A 15,880-nucleotide genomic window follows, 5' to 3' on the forward strand; every position below is an offset into this window, starting at 1 on the left:
GTACGGCCGGGCAGACGCGCTGCCATGCGGTCAATGCACGCGGGTCATCCCGCACATCGCGTTTCCGCGTGCGTGCGTGTGCGTGAGTGTCTTTACTGTTAGTTAACTGACGCGGTAAACGAACGGTTCGCCGTCAGCAGCAGCAGCACCAACACGGGATCGAACGTGAGCTTTTGAGGCCGACCGGCTGCTAAGGTCGTGCGACATTGTGCGTCGAAACCGGACATACGTCACTGAAATGGCGGAGCGTCTCACGACCTTCCCGCTCTCATCCATCCTGCGCACGTTCGTTCTACAGCGCACACGCCGGTCTGACGGGACGCCGGTTGTGGCACCCGGCGTTTTTCTGCCGTTTTTTCGGTCCTTCAACCTCCGCCATGCCTCGGTGATGGAGGGAGGGAGGATGAGGAGAGGATGAGGAAGGATGACGCACCTCGAACGGCCGCGTCCGATTGGACGGAGCTGTCCGGGAGACGCGTGGTGCTGAAATGCTCGCGGCCTACCGGCGAAAAGAAAGCGAGCGGCGCAGAGCAGCCGGTTTTCCCGGAGATTCTACTCGATAGATGGAACCCGATTCGTCAGAGTTCAGATGAGGGACGTTGCGCGGAGGAAGGTTGTTTGGTTATAGAAATGGTGGGAATGCTCCGGCAGATTCTTTGTGTTGGTAGACCACGACGACGTGTAATTATGTATTCCTCCGCGAGTATAGTCCCTCAGCCGCTGCACTGGTTGCTAATTGATATAAGCCGTTATTTGGTGCATTCATATTAAAATCGTTGCAGGGACGTTTTTTTAAAATATCATAATGGAGCCCAAAGAGTTTAAACTGTATTGCTGAAGACTAAACATGACACCTTTAACCTGTCGGCACATCCCTGCTGCTCCTACACATGAATAATTCATTCCAATCAGCATTGAGTGCTGCCCCACACGCGTGTAAACCTATTCTTTTTCCCTCCTCAATATTTGATTAAACAGGACGCTGGAGTCACTCCACCCTTTGGCAAGAAATTGATCAGACGGGGGGTTAAAATGTACATATTTAAGGACGGTAACTGTCCATGTTTGCTTTTCCTCAGTCAACCCACTTTTGGGAGGGTAAAGCAGAGCTATGAAGCGGGAGGGGGTCAGAGGGATTGAGAGAATGTTGAAAACCAGCAAATTAAGGAGGCACTGCATGACTGCATGATGTGACGGAACAAATGTTGAGTGCACCTGCAGTGTAATAAACGACTGCCGTTGTGCACTGGCACCGATTATTATGAGTTATGAGACAAATAGAGTTGTGGAAACCGCTTTTTTTAGCTGAAGACCAAATAATACGACTATTTAGGAGATGCAGTCCAAATTGTTGCATTTTGTGCAGCATATTTTGTGGAGAGCAGTCTGCGTCACATTTTCAATAAGCCGGTGGATCGCTAATGCTAATCGCTAGCAAACCTGTGAGCTCTTATTCACACATATCGATTAGTTTATGCTGTATTTAGTCGTAACAAACCCTTCACAGTACTGATTTAAGCATGAGCACAACAAGCCCGGCACTTCAATGGCCTCTCTTCAGTTAGCATTGTGGAAGTAGCATGCTAACTAGCCGCTAAATGACTACAACTGAACAACACGATGCTTTTTATAGGCGGAGCACTTTGATATTGTGTTTTAAAACAGAGAGAAGGGGCTTTTCTGTGACGTGTTGATTCTTTTCTTTAGTTTTATTTCCAGGGTTCAGGCCAGTAACCCTAAACTCTGGGTGACTCTATAAGATCACATACCCACTAATCTAAAGTCTGAGAGTGATCGATAATATCAGCCGTTTGGGTGCTCTCACGCTCCTTCTAATCGGCTTATTGCTGATTCAGCATCCAGAGTGCACCGGCGTCCTCGCGGTGTGGCCCCGCTGGGCAGTAATGGCTCCAAACAAAGTGCCGAACCAGGCCCGACTGCCTTCCCAGGCGCTCGAGGAGTTCTCTTGCCTCCGCGACCATGAACACCGGCCCGCCTGGTTCGAGTCCAGCTCCTTTCAGCTGAAAACCTGAAACCGTCTTTCACCGGGAACCTATGAAATGTAGCCGCGAGCGCGCAATTCAGTATTGATCACAGAGACTTAAAATGAAGGGATGTGCGTTTTGACGCGGCCGCCACACTCCCGTCTCCTCACTTTGATAGTCAAATCTAACTGGGAGCGTCTCCTTCAGTGTCTGCCTGTGTCATTAGTTCAAAACATGCAAATATCAACCGACTAAGTGTGCGTTCGCTAACAGGAGGGGAGCAAGAGGGAGGGATGGAGGGGAGCAGAGGGGAGGAGGGGGGAGGGGCAGGTGGGTGTGGCGAGGGTGGTGTGATACGGTGGCCAGTCGGGCCCAAACCAGGCCAATAACGCATCCAGCTGTCTTCCTCTTGCTGGCCTCAGCTGAATCTGGCCGGTGAAGGTGATCACTTTAGTTATTGAGTGATACACACTGACACAGACTCACACAGACACACACAGACTCACACAGACACACACAGACACACAATGCATTGCATTAGCACTTTGCCTCTTTGAGGGCCGTCCTTCCCTCTGCAGCTCGTGTCACCTGGTTTCATGAATGAGTCGCCGTTACCCGTCGCGTGCTGCAGGTCTATTGGGCGGACGGCCGCGCGCGGGGAGATATGCAGGAGGAAGTGGGCTGATGGCGGCTGCTCTGAGCAGAGGAATGAGGACCGTTCAAAGCTTCTGTAGTGAAAAAGAAGAGGCACTTTTAAAAAAATGAAGGAGACACTCACAGAAATACTCTTTCCTCAACTAACATTCCCCACTTGATCAGTCTGTACGTTACTAGAAAATAATGGCGTTTGGGGAACTGTCCACAGAAAGACTTGTCTCTCTTGTTGTTGACGTGTCTTTTAAGATGCAATTGGTAAAAAGAAGGAAGAAGCATTAGATGAAAAGCCCTGATGCAAGTGCCGTCTTTAAATAGCGTGAGGTTACTGCTGGTCATCCTTCCTCTGTGCTAATAGGCTGTAATCTCCCCACGCCGGACTCTAATCATTGGTAACGGCCCTCAGATGGGCCGATGGGGCGGGGCTTCAGGACGCAAGGCTGCGTTTTCTTCTTCTTTTTTTCTTCCCCTTTAAGCCCCGGAGGTCACGGCGAGTCTGGCCGGCGCATTCAGGAACCGCAGCCTCTTTTTGAATGCAGCCATCTTTGCCAACTTCCCTCAGACTGGAAATAAAAATGAAATAGAAATGATAAACCAGGTAAATCAATCTAACTATATATTTAAAAAATGGAGAAAAAATAGGTAAATTAATCAAAATCTATTAATTAGCTACAAATGAAGCTTAGAGGGGGCGGGGCTTCAGGAGTTTGGGTGCATCGACTCCATGATGGCTCCTCCCACCAACTGAGTTACTTAAATGGACGGAATGAAGTGAGTCCGACCCGTCACTGGTCCTGTATGAGCTACTCGTGGGATTGCGTCATGCACTTTCCATTATTAGGTTCTTCATCCTGTAAAGTGTCAAACAATTCAAAGTACAACACCGGCCTATGAATCAATTCAATGCAATCAATCAAACTTATTTGTAAGGAACCTTTCAAACAGGCAAGTAAAAAAAAGTGTGAAAACAACGGAATATACAAAGAACTTTTCGCAATATTAATGTTGATACAAATATTTTAATAAAAGACAAATTACTTAAGTTGTAATAACACTAATAGTAGAGTAACAACTTTAAATGAAAATGGCAATAGAATAATATAAGTGATAGATAAAATAACAATAAACACAATTCTTAACTCAAGTACAATCAATTAAGTAATACGTATAACGTCAATAAAAGGAAATAACATTTTCAACTTTCATGCAATGAAACAAGAATAGAATTGTATCATAAAATTGTCATTCGCCATTCAAAGGCTCATTTGGGTGTTTTTTAACTTGATATTGAATAGATTTCAACACCTGCACCTCAAACATTCAGAGTGTTCACAGCTGATTCACAGAAAGAGTTTTTACTTCTGCACTTATAGATTCAAACGTTCTGCCAGACATACAAGACCATAAAGTGCTATGAAAAAAAATAAAAAACAGAATCTTAAAATCAATGCAACATTTTTAATTTGTTTAAAATGTTCCCTCTCGCTCCCGGTCGGCACTCACACTCATTTCTAAACATCTGGAGCGACGGTACACTGGATTTTTATGGGGTGATTTCACAAATTCAGGCCTCTGAGTTCACCGGCTGATGGAGGTCATTGTTGTTGGTGACCTGCTGTTCTTCTGTGACACCAGCTGAAGCAACACTCGTTGCAGGAGGCAACAGGGGGACGAATTCCAAGACCTCAATGTGTGTGTGTGTGTGTGTGTGTGTGCTTGTGTGTGTGTGTGTCGTAGAGAGTAGAGAGAATGTTGAAGCTGAGGGGCCTTGTTCAAAAGAAGGACCAGAGACCTTAAACGTGTCATTTATGTGACTTTGGGAGCTGCGTACTCATCCAGCTTCTGGCCTTTAGGGCCCTGAATGCACCGCCTCCCTTAATGATTTAAAGCGTCACCTGACCTGAGGTCGTCCGAGTTGGGGGAAAAAGTCCAAATGTGTGTGTATAGATTATATATATATATATATATATACACGTATATAGAGATATATATATATATATCTCTATATATATGTATAGATATATGTATATATATGTATAGATATATATATATATATATATATATATATGTATCTATAGATATATTAGGGCTGCATGGCGTAACCAAGGCAACACGCCAATTTTAAATCCATCAGCTCGAGCTACAGGAAGAGAATTGTTCATATTTTGGGTTATTAAATAATGCGAGGCATTTCATTTTAAAAAAGTGATCCCGGAGTCAGTCATGTTGTTAGTGCAGAAATGTGTTAAAAAAGGTTTCTAAACTACAGTTTACAACACGACTCCCACGCGAACATTTCCTGCTCCATCTTTAGACAGAGAGACAGAAAGAGAGAGAGAGGGAGAGACAGACAGAGACAGAGAGGGAGACAGAGACAGAGAGGGAGAGAAGGCTACGAGCCGTTAGCTTCTCAGTTAGCCGTCACAAACCCAAACGGGCTGCTGTATCAAGGTGTGTATGTTCTACCTGCGGCGCCGCCTCACTGCAGTCGCCATGCGGTTGGAAGAAGGAGGCTGTGCAATGAGAAAGAATACATGAAGTGTATTTACGAAAGAAAGGACCCAAAAGCTGTGACTTTGTGATTCTGTGTAAGCCAGCAGGCTGAGCGGCCCCCACGGCCCCCCCCCCGCTGAGGCAAACCGCACAAAAAACAATAATTCAACCACACAACTCAGCGTGTTTCGCCTGGCGGGACGTCCCCCGGGTCACGTGATCGCCTCCCATTGGTTGCTCATCCTTTTGGGATTTGACCTGTTGGCTCTGTTAATGACGGAGGCACTAGGAAGGCTTGTTGAGCAGAGCAAGTGTAGCTACTAGCATAGCCGGTATGCTAAGCTAGCTAACAACAACAGATCCATATTAAAGCATCAAGTTATAGATCTAATGCCTCTTTTAAATCATAAAAAGAAATTGAATGAGCTTTACAAAATATTACACCTTTCCAGTTTAAATCATGATTTCGTAAAAACTTTTTTTACCGATTTGATAACTTCACCGTTCAGCTGTTCTGTCTCAGTTCATTCCAAACACACGCAGCCGGATGTCTTTACAGGGATTAAGTCAAACTTTGGGACGGACTCCGGCTGCGCTCAGTGGGCCTCAGCAGAGTTGGACATTTCCTCCCAGAATGAACTGTGACATGTTTTTTTAACTGTTTGCTATCGCGTCAGACGTTTCCCAGCGGTGGAACCGTCTCCCCAGAAGGTGAACTGGAACTGCAGGCAGAGAGGGGTGACAATAAAGAGAGAAAAGAGGAAATCATCGGCTCAGGGCACTAAAGAATAAAGAGAAGTGGAAAGTCTTGCGGGTTTAAAGGCACTTTACTGGATTCCGACACATCAGACGGCCGGTCGAGGAAGTCGCAGCTTTCTGTCTGAACTGAAGGTCGAGTTTCGTTGAGTTAAGAGGGTTCGAGTCAGTGTAGCAGCAAGTAGAAGTTGAGCTGCGTTGGCGCCGATTCTTCAAAAACATAAAAGTCTGAAACTACTGCAGGGAGGAAAAGAAAGCAGACAAAGTAAAGGGAGACTTTTATTGTGAAGGATTTCACAGATCACAAAATATGAACACAATCAAGTGGACTCGTGCAAAGTAATGACAGATAATGAGTGATCATATGTGATGAATATGTCCTTTAAGGGGTGTTTGAATATCTTAAAAGCAGATATTAGAGGTTCTCCTTTCCTAATAGAACATGTTCTCTTCACTGGAAACCACTTTGTTAGCTTCATGCAACAAAGCTGCTTCGGTTTGGAGACAACATCTTGTTTTAAGTGCAAATAAGAAGGGAAAGTTATAAATAACTCATTAGACCCCGGGAGGTAAGAAAGAGCGCTTTCTTTTGGTTGGTCGTGCATCGAAGTGTGTGTGAAGCGTGTGTGTAGCGTGTGTGAAGCGTGTTCACGTGATGCAGCTTCCCTTTAGCAAAGTAGAAGTGAAGAAAAAGGAGTGATTGAGAAAGCTGCGTTCCCACGGCCTCAGATATTTATACCTATCGGCCTCGCCGTGCGCCGGTCTGCGCGTGCGTGTGTGTCTGCGGCCGCGCTCCCGTCCTGAGACAGACAGGAAGTGATTCTGATTGGCTGTGAGCTGCGGCCGGGCCTTCACGCCGTTGGCCGGGTGGTGCTGTCTCTGACTCACTTTCCAGCCTCCAGTCTCCCCTCACATGAATCATGCATCTCACGGTGTGTGTGTGTGTGTGTGCGTGTGTGTGTCTGCTCTGTAGTCCCGCCCCTTCCCCGTGCTGCAGCGTGGGTTATCTGCTCTGGGCTGATTTTACAGTAGAAGCCTGAATGTGGGGGAGACCCCCGGAAACCCACTCGCAAAGCACTGATCAGACGAGATGGACTCGGGTGATTAAAAGTCGTGGCTCGTCCTACTTGAAAGTAGGTGGCTAAATGTTTCCATGTGCCTCCGTGCTTAATACGGAGTTTATTGATCAATATTGTGTTGTTTGATCATGCCAAGATGCATAAAGGTTATGATGGAAAATCACAATTATTCCACCAAATATTTATTTCAAGCCCCGTCTAGCATGAAATAGTTCTCCCACACTCCTCCACTCCTCCGCTCTCTTCATCCAGTTCTAACCACTGGTGCTCACGTACCGTGCTGTGAATGGATGGGGTCCAGCTTACATCCAGGACCTGGTCCAACCCGACATCCCGACCCGCACTCTCCGCTCTGCATGTGATAAACTGCTTGTTCCTCCTCGCTGAGAGCAAAACACTCGACTAGATCTCCACTCTTTGCTGTCCTGCTCCTAAATGGTGGAAGGAGGTCTCTGAAGACATCAGGACCACAGAGAGCCTTCACATCTTCAGACTAAAGACACACCTCTTCAGACTCTACCTCCACTAACACACTAACTAACTGTAGCACTTACATTGGACTTATAATGGTTCTTATCTATAACGAGTTGTAGGCTTATTTGATGAAATCGCACTTTTTTTTGTTTCTTGTTCTTTGCAGTTTGTTTCCTTATGTCGACTTATTGTTGCTTTGGATAAAAGCGTCAGATAAATGACATGTGATGTAATAAAATGTGGGACAGTTTCAGAATTTTGACCTTTGACACTTTCTTTTTGCAACCAGTCAAACTATTTGCACTAAAGTTACCTTAAAATTATTTCTAAGACGATGTTTGACTCTAAATGGACCAACATTCACTAAATGAACATCATGATGTGTTGAAGCAGACTTGAGACTAGAGACTGAGACCATAAACTCATGTTTACAGTGTTTACTGAGGGAATAAATCCAGAGAGAAGTAGAGTCATTTCCTCATAGACGTCTATGGGAGCAGAGGAGTCGCCCCCTGCTGGTCACTACAGAGAAGTAGAGTCATTTCCTCATAGACGTCTATGGGAGCAGAGGAGTCGCCCCCTGCTGGTCACTACAGAGAAGTAGAGTCATTTCCTCATAGACGTCTATGGGAGCAGAGGAGTCGCCCCCTGCTGGTCACTACAGAGAAGTAGAGTCATTTCCTCATAGACGTCTATGGGAGCAGAGGAGTCGCCCCCTGCTGGTCACTACAGAGAAGTAGAGTCATTTCCTCATAGACGTCTATGGGAGCAGAGGAGTCGCCCCCTGCTGGTCACTACAGAGAAGTAGAGTCATTTCCTCATAGACGTCTATGGGAGCAGAGGAGTCACCCCCTGTTGGTCACTACAGAGAAGTAGAGTCATTTCCTCATAGACGTCTATGGGAGCAGAGGAGTCGCCCCCTGCTGGTCACTACAGAGAAGTAGAGTCATTTCCTCATAGACGTCTATGGGAGCAGAGGAGTCGCCCCCTGCTGGTCACTACAGAGAAGTAGAGTCATTTCCTCATAGACGTCTATGGGAGCAGAGGAGTCGCCCCCTGGTGGACAAAATGTTACTATTTCAAGCACGATTACCTGTAAACTGTATTTATCTATTTATTTTTTAGCACAACAGATACCAATAATACTTTCACCCCCGTTTAAATCTGCTAACTTTTCAAAATGTATTTTCCAATCTGGATTTGCACATCAGAAGTAAAAGAGATCCCTCTGTTGCCCCCAGAGCTGAGTTCCACCCTGATGGAGAAGATGCAGGCCCAGGAGATGATGAGCGGCCTGAGGATACCAGACATGGAGGACCTGGGGCAGTTCTTCCGCTCCCTGCCGACCACCACGCTGGTGGGCATCGGCGCTCTGACCGCCGTGCTGGCGTACTGGTTGGCCACCAGGCCGCGGCCCATCCAGGCCCCCTGCTCCCTGCTGCACCAGTCCGAGGAGGTCCCGGTAAGACTCACGGCACAGCCCGTCCGAGCAAGACGCCCTGTTTTCATGTTTTGCCCTCACGGTGCGACCATAATATTTATCATGCCAGTTAAAGAGGTAGCGTGCGAAAACATTAGCGGGTCGTCCTTCCGCCTCCGGCCGCATTATTCTCGGGCACAACCTTCATTGAGGCCGACACGTGAGCAGGAAGGTCAAAGTTCATGTGGTGGGGAACGTGGGGAAGATCACAGACTAATAAAAACGGAAGCGTCAGGCTTTTGTGGGCGACATTTTAGTTTGGGTTTGTTGCCGTTTACATTTGCAATAATTCAGGTATAAAGACCTTATTGTGTAACACACGTCAACACACTTCATCAACACGAGTATTTTGTTGTTCCCCATTGACCTCGACGTCCATTTGCTAAAAGAAAACTTCTCCCTGACAAGATAGCACATTTATACCCCTGTGTCATCTGGGTTGTAAGCGGATTTTGTAACTTGTATTAATAATGAACTACACCACTAGTCAAGCAGAAAACACTGTTAGCCGCTATTAAAACGCAGCTACGTGTGTTTAAGAGATTGTTTTCACATCATTAAATGCAACAAAAGCTGCGGGTGCAGCGTGTCCTCAATTCCACCCGCGTTTTACCTTCATTCGCATCCCACACACACGCACACGCACACGCACACGCACACACACGCACACACGCACACGCACACAGCCCTGTGTGTGCTGCAAACAAATGAGAAGCGCACACATGGAAAGGCGCACAGATATTGCAATAAGCCGACACAGGTCAGGAGAGAGGAGACGTGTTCACCGGTATTCATTTTGATTGTAAGAGTGAAGAGAACGTTGTGTAAATGGTGTTTGCCCGTCTTTGCCACAGCAGGAGGACGGAGGTCGCCGCTCCATGATTGGCGACAGCTCCAAGCTGCTGAGTCATTACCACGACGACGCCAGGACCATGTACGAGGTCTTCCAGAGGGGCCTCCACATATCTGGTGGGTGGAGTGTGAGCACCATGATTAACAAACACACACACACACACGCACACGTCTGCAGACAGATGTTCACACTCTTCCTCGTGGATACGGAGAGATGTTTGTGTCTACGGGGCGGCATGTGAGATTATGAACTAAGGGGTTAAAACATATAACACGGACTAAAATAGAACGGATTAAACCGGAGACCACGAGAAGGATCAACAAACAGATGTGATCAAAAGGATCGTGTGGAATTCGTTTGACACCAAAAATGTACGTTCAGAAGGAATATGAATGCAACCGATTCAAACGTCTCTGAAGATGTAGATTCTAATGTTTTCAGAGCTGCTGACGGAAAAAATGTATTTAATCAATTTACAGAACTACCAAAGGCTTAAAGGGATGCAGGGTTTACATGCAATGCACACTTATGAATGCAGAAATACTCTTTATTCAGTATTTTATGGTCGCGCTTCTTTTGCCATCGCAAAACTGTAACTGTAAAAGAGTGCACACACACACACACACACACCCACACACACACACACACCCACACACACACACACACTGTACACTTTTCCTTTTAGAGAGCATGAAAAAAAACAATCCACTGGTTGCCACGGTGACGGCCACTGTTGCTAACGGTAACAGCGTCGGGGCGAAGTGACCTGGTGACTCACAATGTGGGGATGTTTCTAAAAAGCTCACCTGGTCCCCAGAGAGACGCTCATTTCATTCTATTCTTATTATACTAGATCATGTAAATATTCCATCAGGGTCAAAGTGTGTCAAAACGTGACAGACAGCTGCACGCGTTCGCTCTCACCCAGGAGACGTATGCGCGTCTTGTCTTCTAACGTGTCACCGCGTGTCCCACAGGGGACGGGCCGTGCCTGGGCTCCCGCCTCCCCGACCAGCCGTACAAATGGATCTCCTACAAAGAGGTGAGTGACATCTCATCTCCTCACAGCCGTGACACATTTTGCCCTCTTACCTTCATGCCGTTCATCTCGACTGTGAAACGACCACACAGACAAATAGAGTTTAAAAAGACTTTAATCCTATTCTTGCAAACATTGTTGTATGTTTTGCAGTTATAAAACATTAACAGATATTGTTTTAGGGCGTACTAGAAATGTATTTCTCTCTCATCATCATCATCATCATCCTGATGAGCTGTAACTCTCCTCCGGCTCATTTGAGGAGACACTCAGGTGTAGTTTGCAATCTTAGCACCACGGAGGCTTTCGAGCACCAAAAATCTGCCCCGCAACCCGGCCCGGCATCGCCATGACGATCCGCTGAGGGCCACCGGGGGCGGGTGCAGTTATTAGAAGCGGGTCCTTGGCCCTCGTTAGGTCCGTACGCTGTCGTCATCAGTCAGCTCTTTGCTCCTTTTAGACTCATGTATCGTAAGAGGATCCTTCAACAAGAGCACGCTGGTTAGAGTGCCACAGTTCTGCTCAATAATAATTGACTTATTTTGTTCTTCTTACTGTGATTCATTTCATCAAAAAAAAATAAAGAAAAGGAAACGAGAAACTGGAACTACGGAATACTGAATCAAATGATAAAGGAATCGTTGACTCAATTTCATCTCGGCTCTGAGTGAGCAATCAGTCTTGTTGTGAAATGTTTTAAGGGGAACCACATTTAGACATTAACACGCAGCAATGAGACGCGTCCTGAGACGCCCCCGAGCAGGACGGCAACAAGGTTGCCTCTTTCTTCTTTCTTTCGTCCATCGCGCTGAAATTCCCAGACGAGCCGAACCGGGTGGTTTCCGTGGAAACGTGGCCCACTCAGAAGAACCATCCCGCTTCCTCTGGCGTCTTTCACAATGACCTGAAGCCGGACGGTGGCCCAGAGAGGAACGCTGCAGCCGAGTAGATGGTTCACGAGATGGTTGTCTCCGGTGACTAAATATGGCCGAACTCCCAAACGCCGGTTCCACCCGGTCCAATCAGCTGCTTGCCTCCCCCTCCCTCTCGTAGGTGACGGCCCGCGCCGAGTACCTGGGCTCCGGCCTGCTGCATCAGGGCTGCCGGCCCGACCCCTCCCAGTTCATCGGGGTGTTCGCCCAGAACCGGCCCGAGGTGACTCGCTCTGCTCTCTCTCAGCCTTCCGCTGCGGTTTCTCAGACTAATGAAGCGCTGACCTTTGACCTGCCGACTGATTTCAGTGGATCATCTCAGAGCTGGCCTGCTACACCTACTCCATGGTGGTGGTTCCGCTGTACGACACGCTGGGCCCCGACGCCATCCGGTTCATCATTAACACCGGTGAGGACACACACACACACACACACACACACACACACACACAGCAACATGAAGGCTGTTTTATTTGTATTGGATCCAGATGTTTCTTACGCCCTCGCGTCGTTTCAGCCGACATCTCCACGGTCATCTGCGACAAAGTGGACAAAGCCCAGGTGCTCCTGGACAACGTGGAGCGCAAGGAGACGCCCGGCCTGCGACGCATCATCCTGATGGACGGCTTCGAGTCCGACCTCGTGCGGCGCGGCGAGGGCTGCGGCGTCCTGGTGCAGGCCATGCAGGAAGTGGAGGTGCATTTCGACGGGTTGTTCACTCTGACTGTTGCCGCATTGTAAATGCTCTCAAAGTCGAATCCTTCACAAATTCGTTGCGTGGCTTTCCATCGACGCGCAGCCACAAGGCCGCGCTGACGACGTGTCCGATGGCGTCATGGTGGCCTCCCTCATGCTCTGTTGTTCTCCTCTCACAGGCCCTGGGGAGGGACCACTGCAGAACGCCTGTAGTAAGTACGCATTCCTCTGTAAGCAGCGGAGAGGCGCTGTGCAGCAAACTGGCCCGCCTGCATTGGAGGGGCGGGACTTAGCAAAGGTGTCACAGTCACTTGACACCTAATGCAACATAATGATGCATTAAACACACAACGGCTGTTTTACTGGAAGCTTTTTGAATGTTGCTGCTTTGTCCAAAACAATCAAAGGTATCTTATGGCTTCATTTACGCTCGGCCGGTGATTAATGAGTTCAGCCAGAGCCTCCGTCTACTGGGTCATTAACCAGCTGAGCACCACTTTAAATGAGCTGGCTTACGGAAACTGCAGAGTACAGGTTGGTCTCTGACTGCTGCCCTTTTGTCTCCACAGCCGCCAGCACCGGACGACCTGTCCATCGTGTGTTTCACCAGTGGGACCACAGGTAATAACGCCCCCCCCCCCCCCTCCTCTCACACTGTCATCACTGGGACCTGAAGAGCGGTCCGGCTGGCGGCAGCAGAGCCGCGCGTGCACACGTTCCAACAAGGAAAAGCTACGTCAGGCTCGGTCTCCATTAATGCTCAGCGTGCAAAACATGTCGAGCCAAGTCGCAAAGAGCAAAGTAGATCCAATGAAATGAGGCAACTACTGAAGACCTGGAACCAGGTCTCCATCCATGACGTCGGCCCGAGCGAACCGCCTACAAGTACACAAGCATCTTCCCTTCCAGTCACTTCCAGCAGCAATGCGACTTGTTATCTAAAGTAAACACAGAAACAACCCGCGCCATGACATTGTTGTGCATATTATCTGTTACGGTGACCCGAAACATGTCGGATTAAAGCATTTCATGCTGCGATCGCCTCTGATGAGAATAAGAGCTGACATAATGCTGCTGAGTGCTGCACATTATATATATATATATATATATATATATATATAGAAGAAAAGAAGGTTTATAATGTGCATGTATATAACATACACATGCACGTTATAAACGTTTCTTGTATGTATATTATAAATACATACACAATACATATCATTATCAGTCCACATTCCGGCCCCTCAGTGGAACAACTGCTCCTCTCAGGGGGCGAGAAAGGAGGACAGACGTTTACTGTAAATTATCCCAGTTCCTCAGCAGCAGCAGAATGAACCCGTGACCTCTCATTGTTACATAAGCGCCTTCAACGGCGCATGTCTGCAAAAGCCGGAGGACGCCTCGCCTCTTATATTATTTTTATGGGAGGTCTTATCGCACAACAAGCAGACCAAAGGGAGACAACAACCTCCCCCCCCCCCCCCCCCCCTCCCCCTCCTCCTCCCTCCCCCACACCCACCTACGCGTCTCCACCCCCGGGCCTCCAGTGCAGCAACGTTTCAACACAACCCCTCGTTTCCATCATCATCAGGAGAAATGGCCTCTCAGTGACTGTGTCACTTCAGAACGTCACACGATTCAAAGTCGGATGATTTAAGAAAAATAATCACGAGTGGTGTGTGTGTGCGTGTGTGTGTGTGTGTGTGTGCGTGTGTGTGTGTGTGTGTGTGCGTGTGTGTGTGTGTGTGTGTGTGTGTGCGCTCTCTGCTTGCAGGGAACCCAAAGGGAGTGATGCTGACTCACGGCAACGTGGTGGCAGATTTCTCGGGCTTCCTCAGAGTGACAGACGTGAGTCTTCCCTTGACACTCGAACGCTTAAAGTGTTACGGTGGATTTTTTATTCTTTTGGAATAATGGAGATTGTTTTCTTTCCTTTTGTCTCTCGTGCAGAAAGTCATTTTTCCCAACAAAGACGACTGTCTCATCTCCTTCCTGCCGCTGGCTCACATGTTCGAGAGGCTCATCGAGGTAAACAAGGCGGCTGCCATGGGCCCCGAGGAATGAGGTCGTTATGTGATGTCAGAGGGGGGGCGGAGCTAAGTGGCTGCGAGGCGGGCGGTAATCCAACATTGTTTTGTGTGTGGGAGGCAGAGGGAGAGGCGGCTTCTCTCTTTCCCTCTCCTTCTTGAGTTTCGCTTTCCAGCTCTGATGATGAATGAATGACCAGCACGCATGTGCACGTTGCATCATTTCCCATCCTGACACACACACACACTTATGCCCTGAGGAAACCCCCCCATCGAGACCCCCCACAGAGTAGCTGGTTTCTAACTGAGAATCGGTGAAATCTGTCTTTTACGTGACATCAAATTTTACACCAGAAACTTGGTTGTTTGGGTCGGTGTCCCTTTTCACGCAGAACCAAAGGCTCTAAGAACACGAACGCCGGCGTTACAGACTTTATTATTCCCTTCGACCCAGCAGCGGCAAATATAATAAATTCCTTTGCAGGCGAGTTTTTAGCGTTACCACGTCGGGGTTGTGGAAAGTCCTGCCGAACCCTTTCGATTCCCTGGAAGTCGTCGGATTGTTTTTCCATCAGGTTATAAATAGCTCGGCTCTCTGGGTGTCTTTTATGTTGCTAATCGGGTTGCATCACGTCCAACCAGCCGGGTCTGTTGCTGCAGCGTGAGACTCGCATACGGGAAATCACCCAACTTCCCCAGAACGAGAGCACACACACACACACACACACACACCTGTGTCCCAATCACAGGCATCGCAGAGGGCCAAACTTTGACCTCACACACAGGGACAGGTCCCCCCCCCCCCCCCCGCGTGCCGCTGCTTGCAGGAAGCAGTGCGACACCCCCCCCCCCTCCCCCCCATCATGAGTCCCTTCCTTGGCCAAGAAGCAGAAGTCCTGCCTCGACGTGTCGGGTGGAGGAGGCGCAAGTGCTCCTCACGGGCTCTTCAGGAAACCCCCCCTCGAAGAACAAAACCCCAAACCGATGATGTGGCAATCGATAATTTGGCGTCTGTGTGTGTTTGTGCAGTCGGTGGTCTACTGCCACGGGGGACGGATCGGGTTCTATCAGGGCGACATCCGTCTCCTCCCGGACGACATGAAGGCCCTGCGGCCGACCATCTTCCCCGTGGTGCCGCGGCTGCTCAACCGCATGTACGACAAGGTGAGAGGAGGCGGAGCGAGGAGGCGGAGCGAGGAGGCGGAGGACAGGAGACCTCGGACAGGCATTTACTGTAAACTGTGTGACCTCCCCGCTGTCTCGTTCTCACGGTATCTCTGGCACGGCCTCAGCGAGGTTTCCTCAGTGTCACGTCGTTAAAAGGTGGAGAAGTTTCTCTGTGGTCATAAACGAAATGCCCGCTATGACACGCGGTTGTGTTGCAGCGATCACATGTGGCTGTAAACTACTAG

At 48.5% G+C, this 15,880-nt stretch overlaps 1 protein-coding gene across 3 annotated transcripts in view; it reads left to right on the top strand.

The window, feature by feature from the left end:
- Window positions 1–15,880, top strand: part of acsl6 (acyl-CoA synthetase long chain family member 6) — a 29,760-nt gene that overhangs the window by 5,463 nt on the left and 8,417 nt on the right. For 2 of the 3 annotated variants that reach the window (XM_078106993.1, XM_078106992.1), the window contains exons 2-12: window positions 8,683–8,903; window positions 9,776–9,890; window positions 10,752–10,816; window positions 11,867–11,968; window positions 12,055–12,154; window positions 12,263–12,441; window positions 12,621–12,653; window positions 13,011–13,062; window positions 14,216–14,289; window positions 14,392–14,469; window positions 15,498–15,632. In XM_078106993.1, the coding sequence (XP_077963119.1) occupies window positions 8,700–8,903; window positions 9,776–9,890; window positions 10,752–10,816; window positions 11,867–11,968; window positions 12,055–12,154; window positions 12,263–12,441; window positions 12,621–12,653; window positions 13,011–13,062; window positions 14,216–14,289; window positions 14,392–14,469; window positions 15,498–15,632 (1,137 nt within the window). In that variant the 5' untranslated portion in view covers window positions 8,683–8,699. Of the gene's footprint in view, window positions 1–7,001; window positions 7,022–8,682; window positions 8,904–9,775; window positions 9,891–10,751; window positions 10,817–11,866; window positions 11,969–12,054; window positions 12,155–12,262; window positions 12,442–12,620; window positions 12,654–13,010; window positions 13,063–14,215; window positions 14,290–14,391; window positions 14,470–15,497; window positions 15,633–15,880 lie in introns of those variants that run through there. The other variant, XM_078106994.1, reaches the window with a different exon arrangement.

The sequence above is a fragment of the Gasterosteus aculeatus genome, chromosome 7 (assembly GCF_964276395.1).
Source record: "Gasterosteus aculeatus chromosome 7, fGasAcu3.hap1.1, whole genome shotgun sequence".
Classification (NCBI taxonomy): Eukaryota; Metazoa; Chordata; class Actinopteri; order Perciformes; family Gasterosteidae; genus Gasterosteus; species Gasterosteus aculeatus.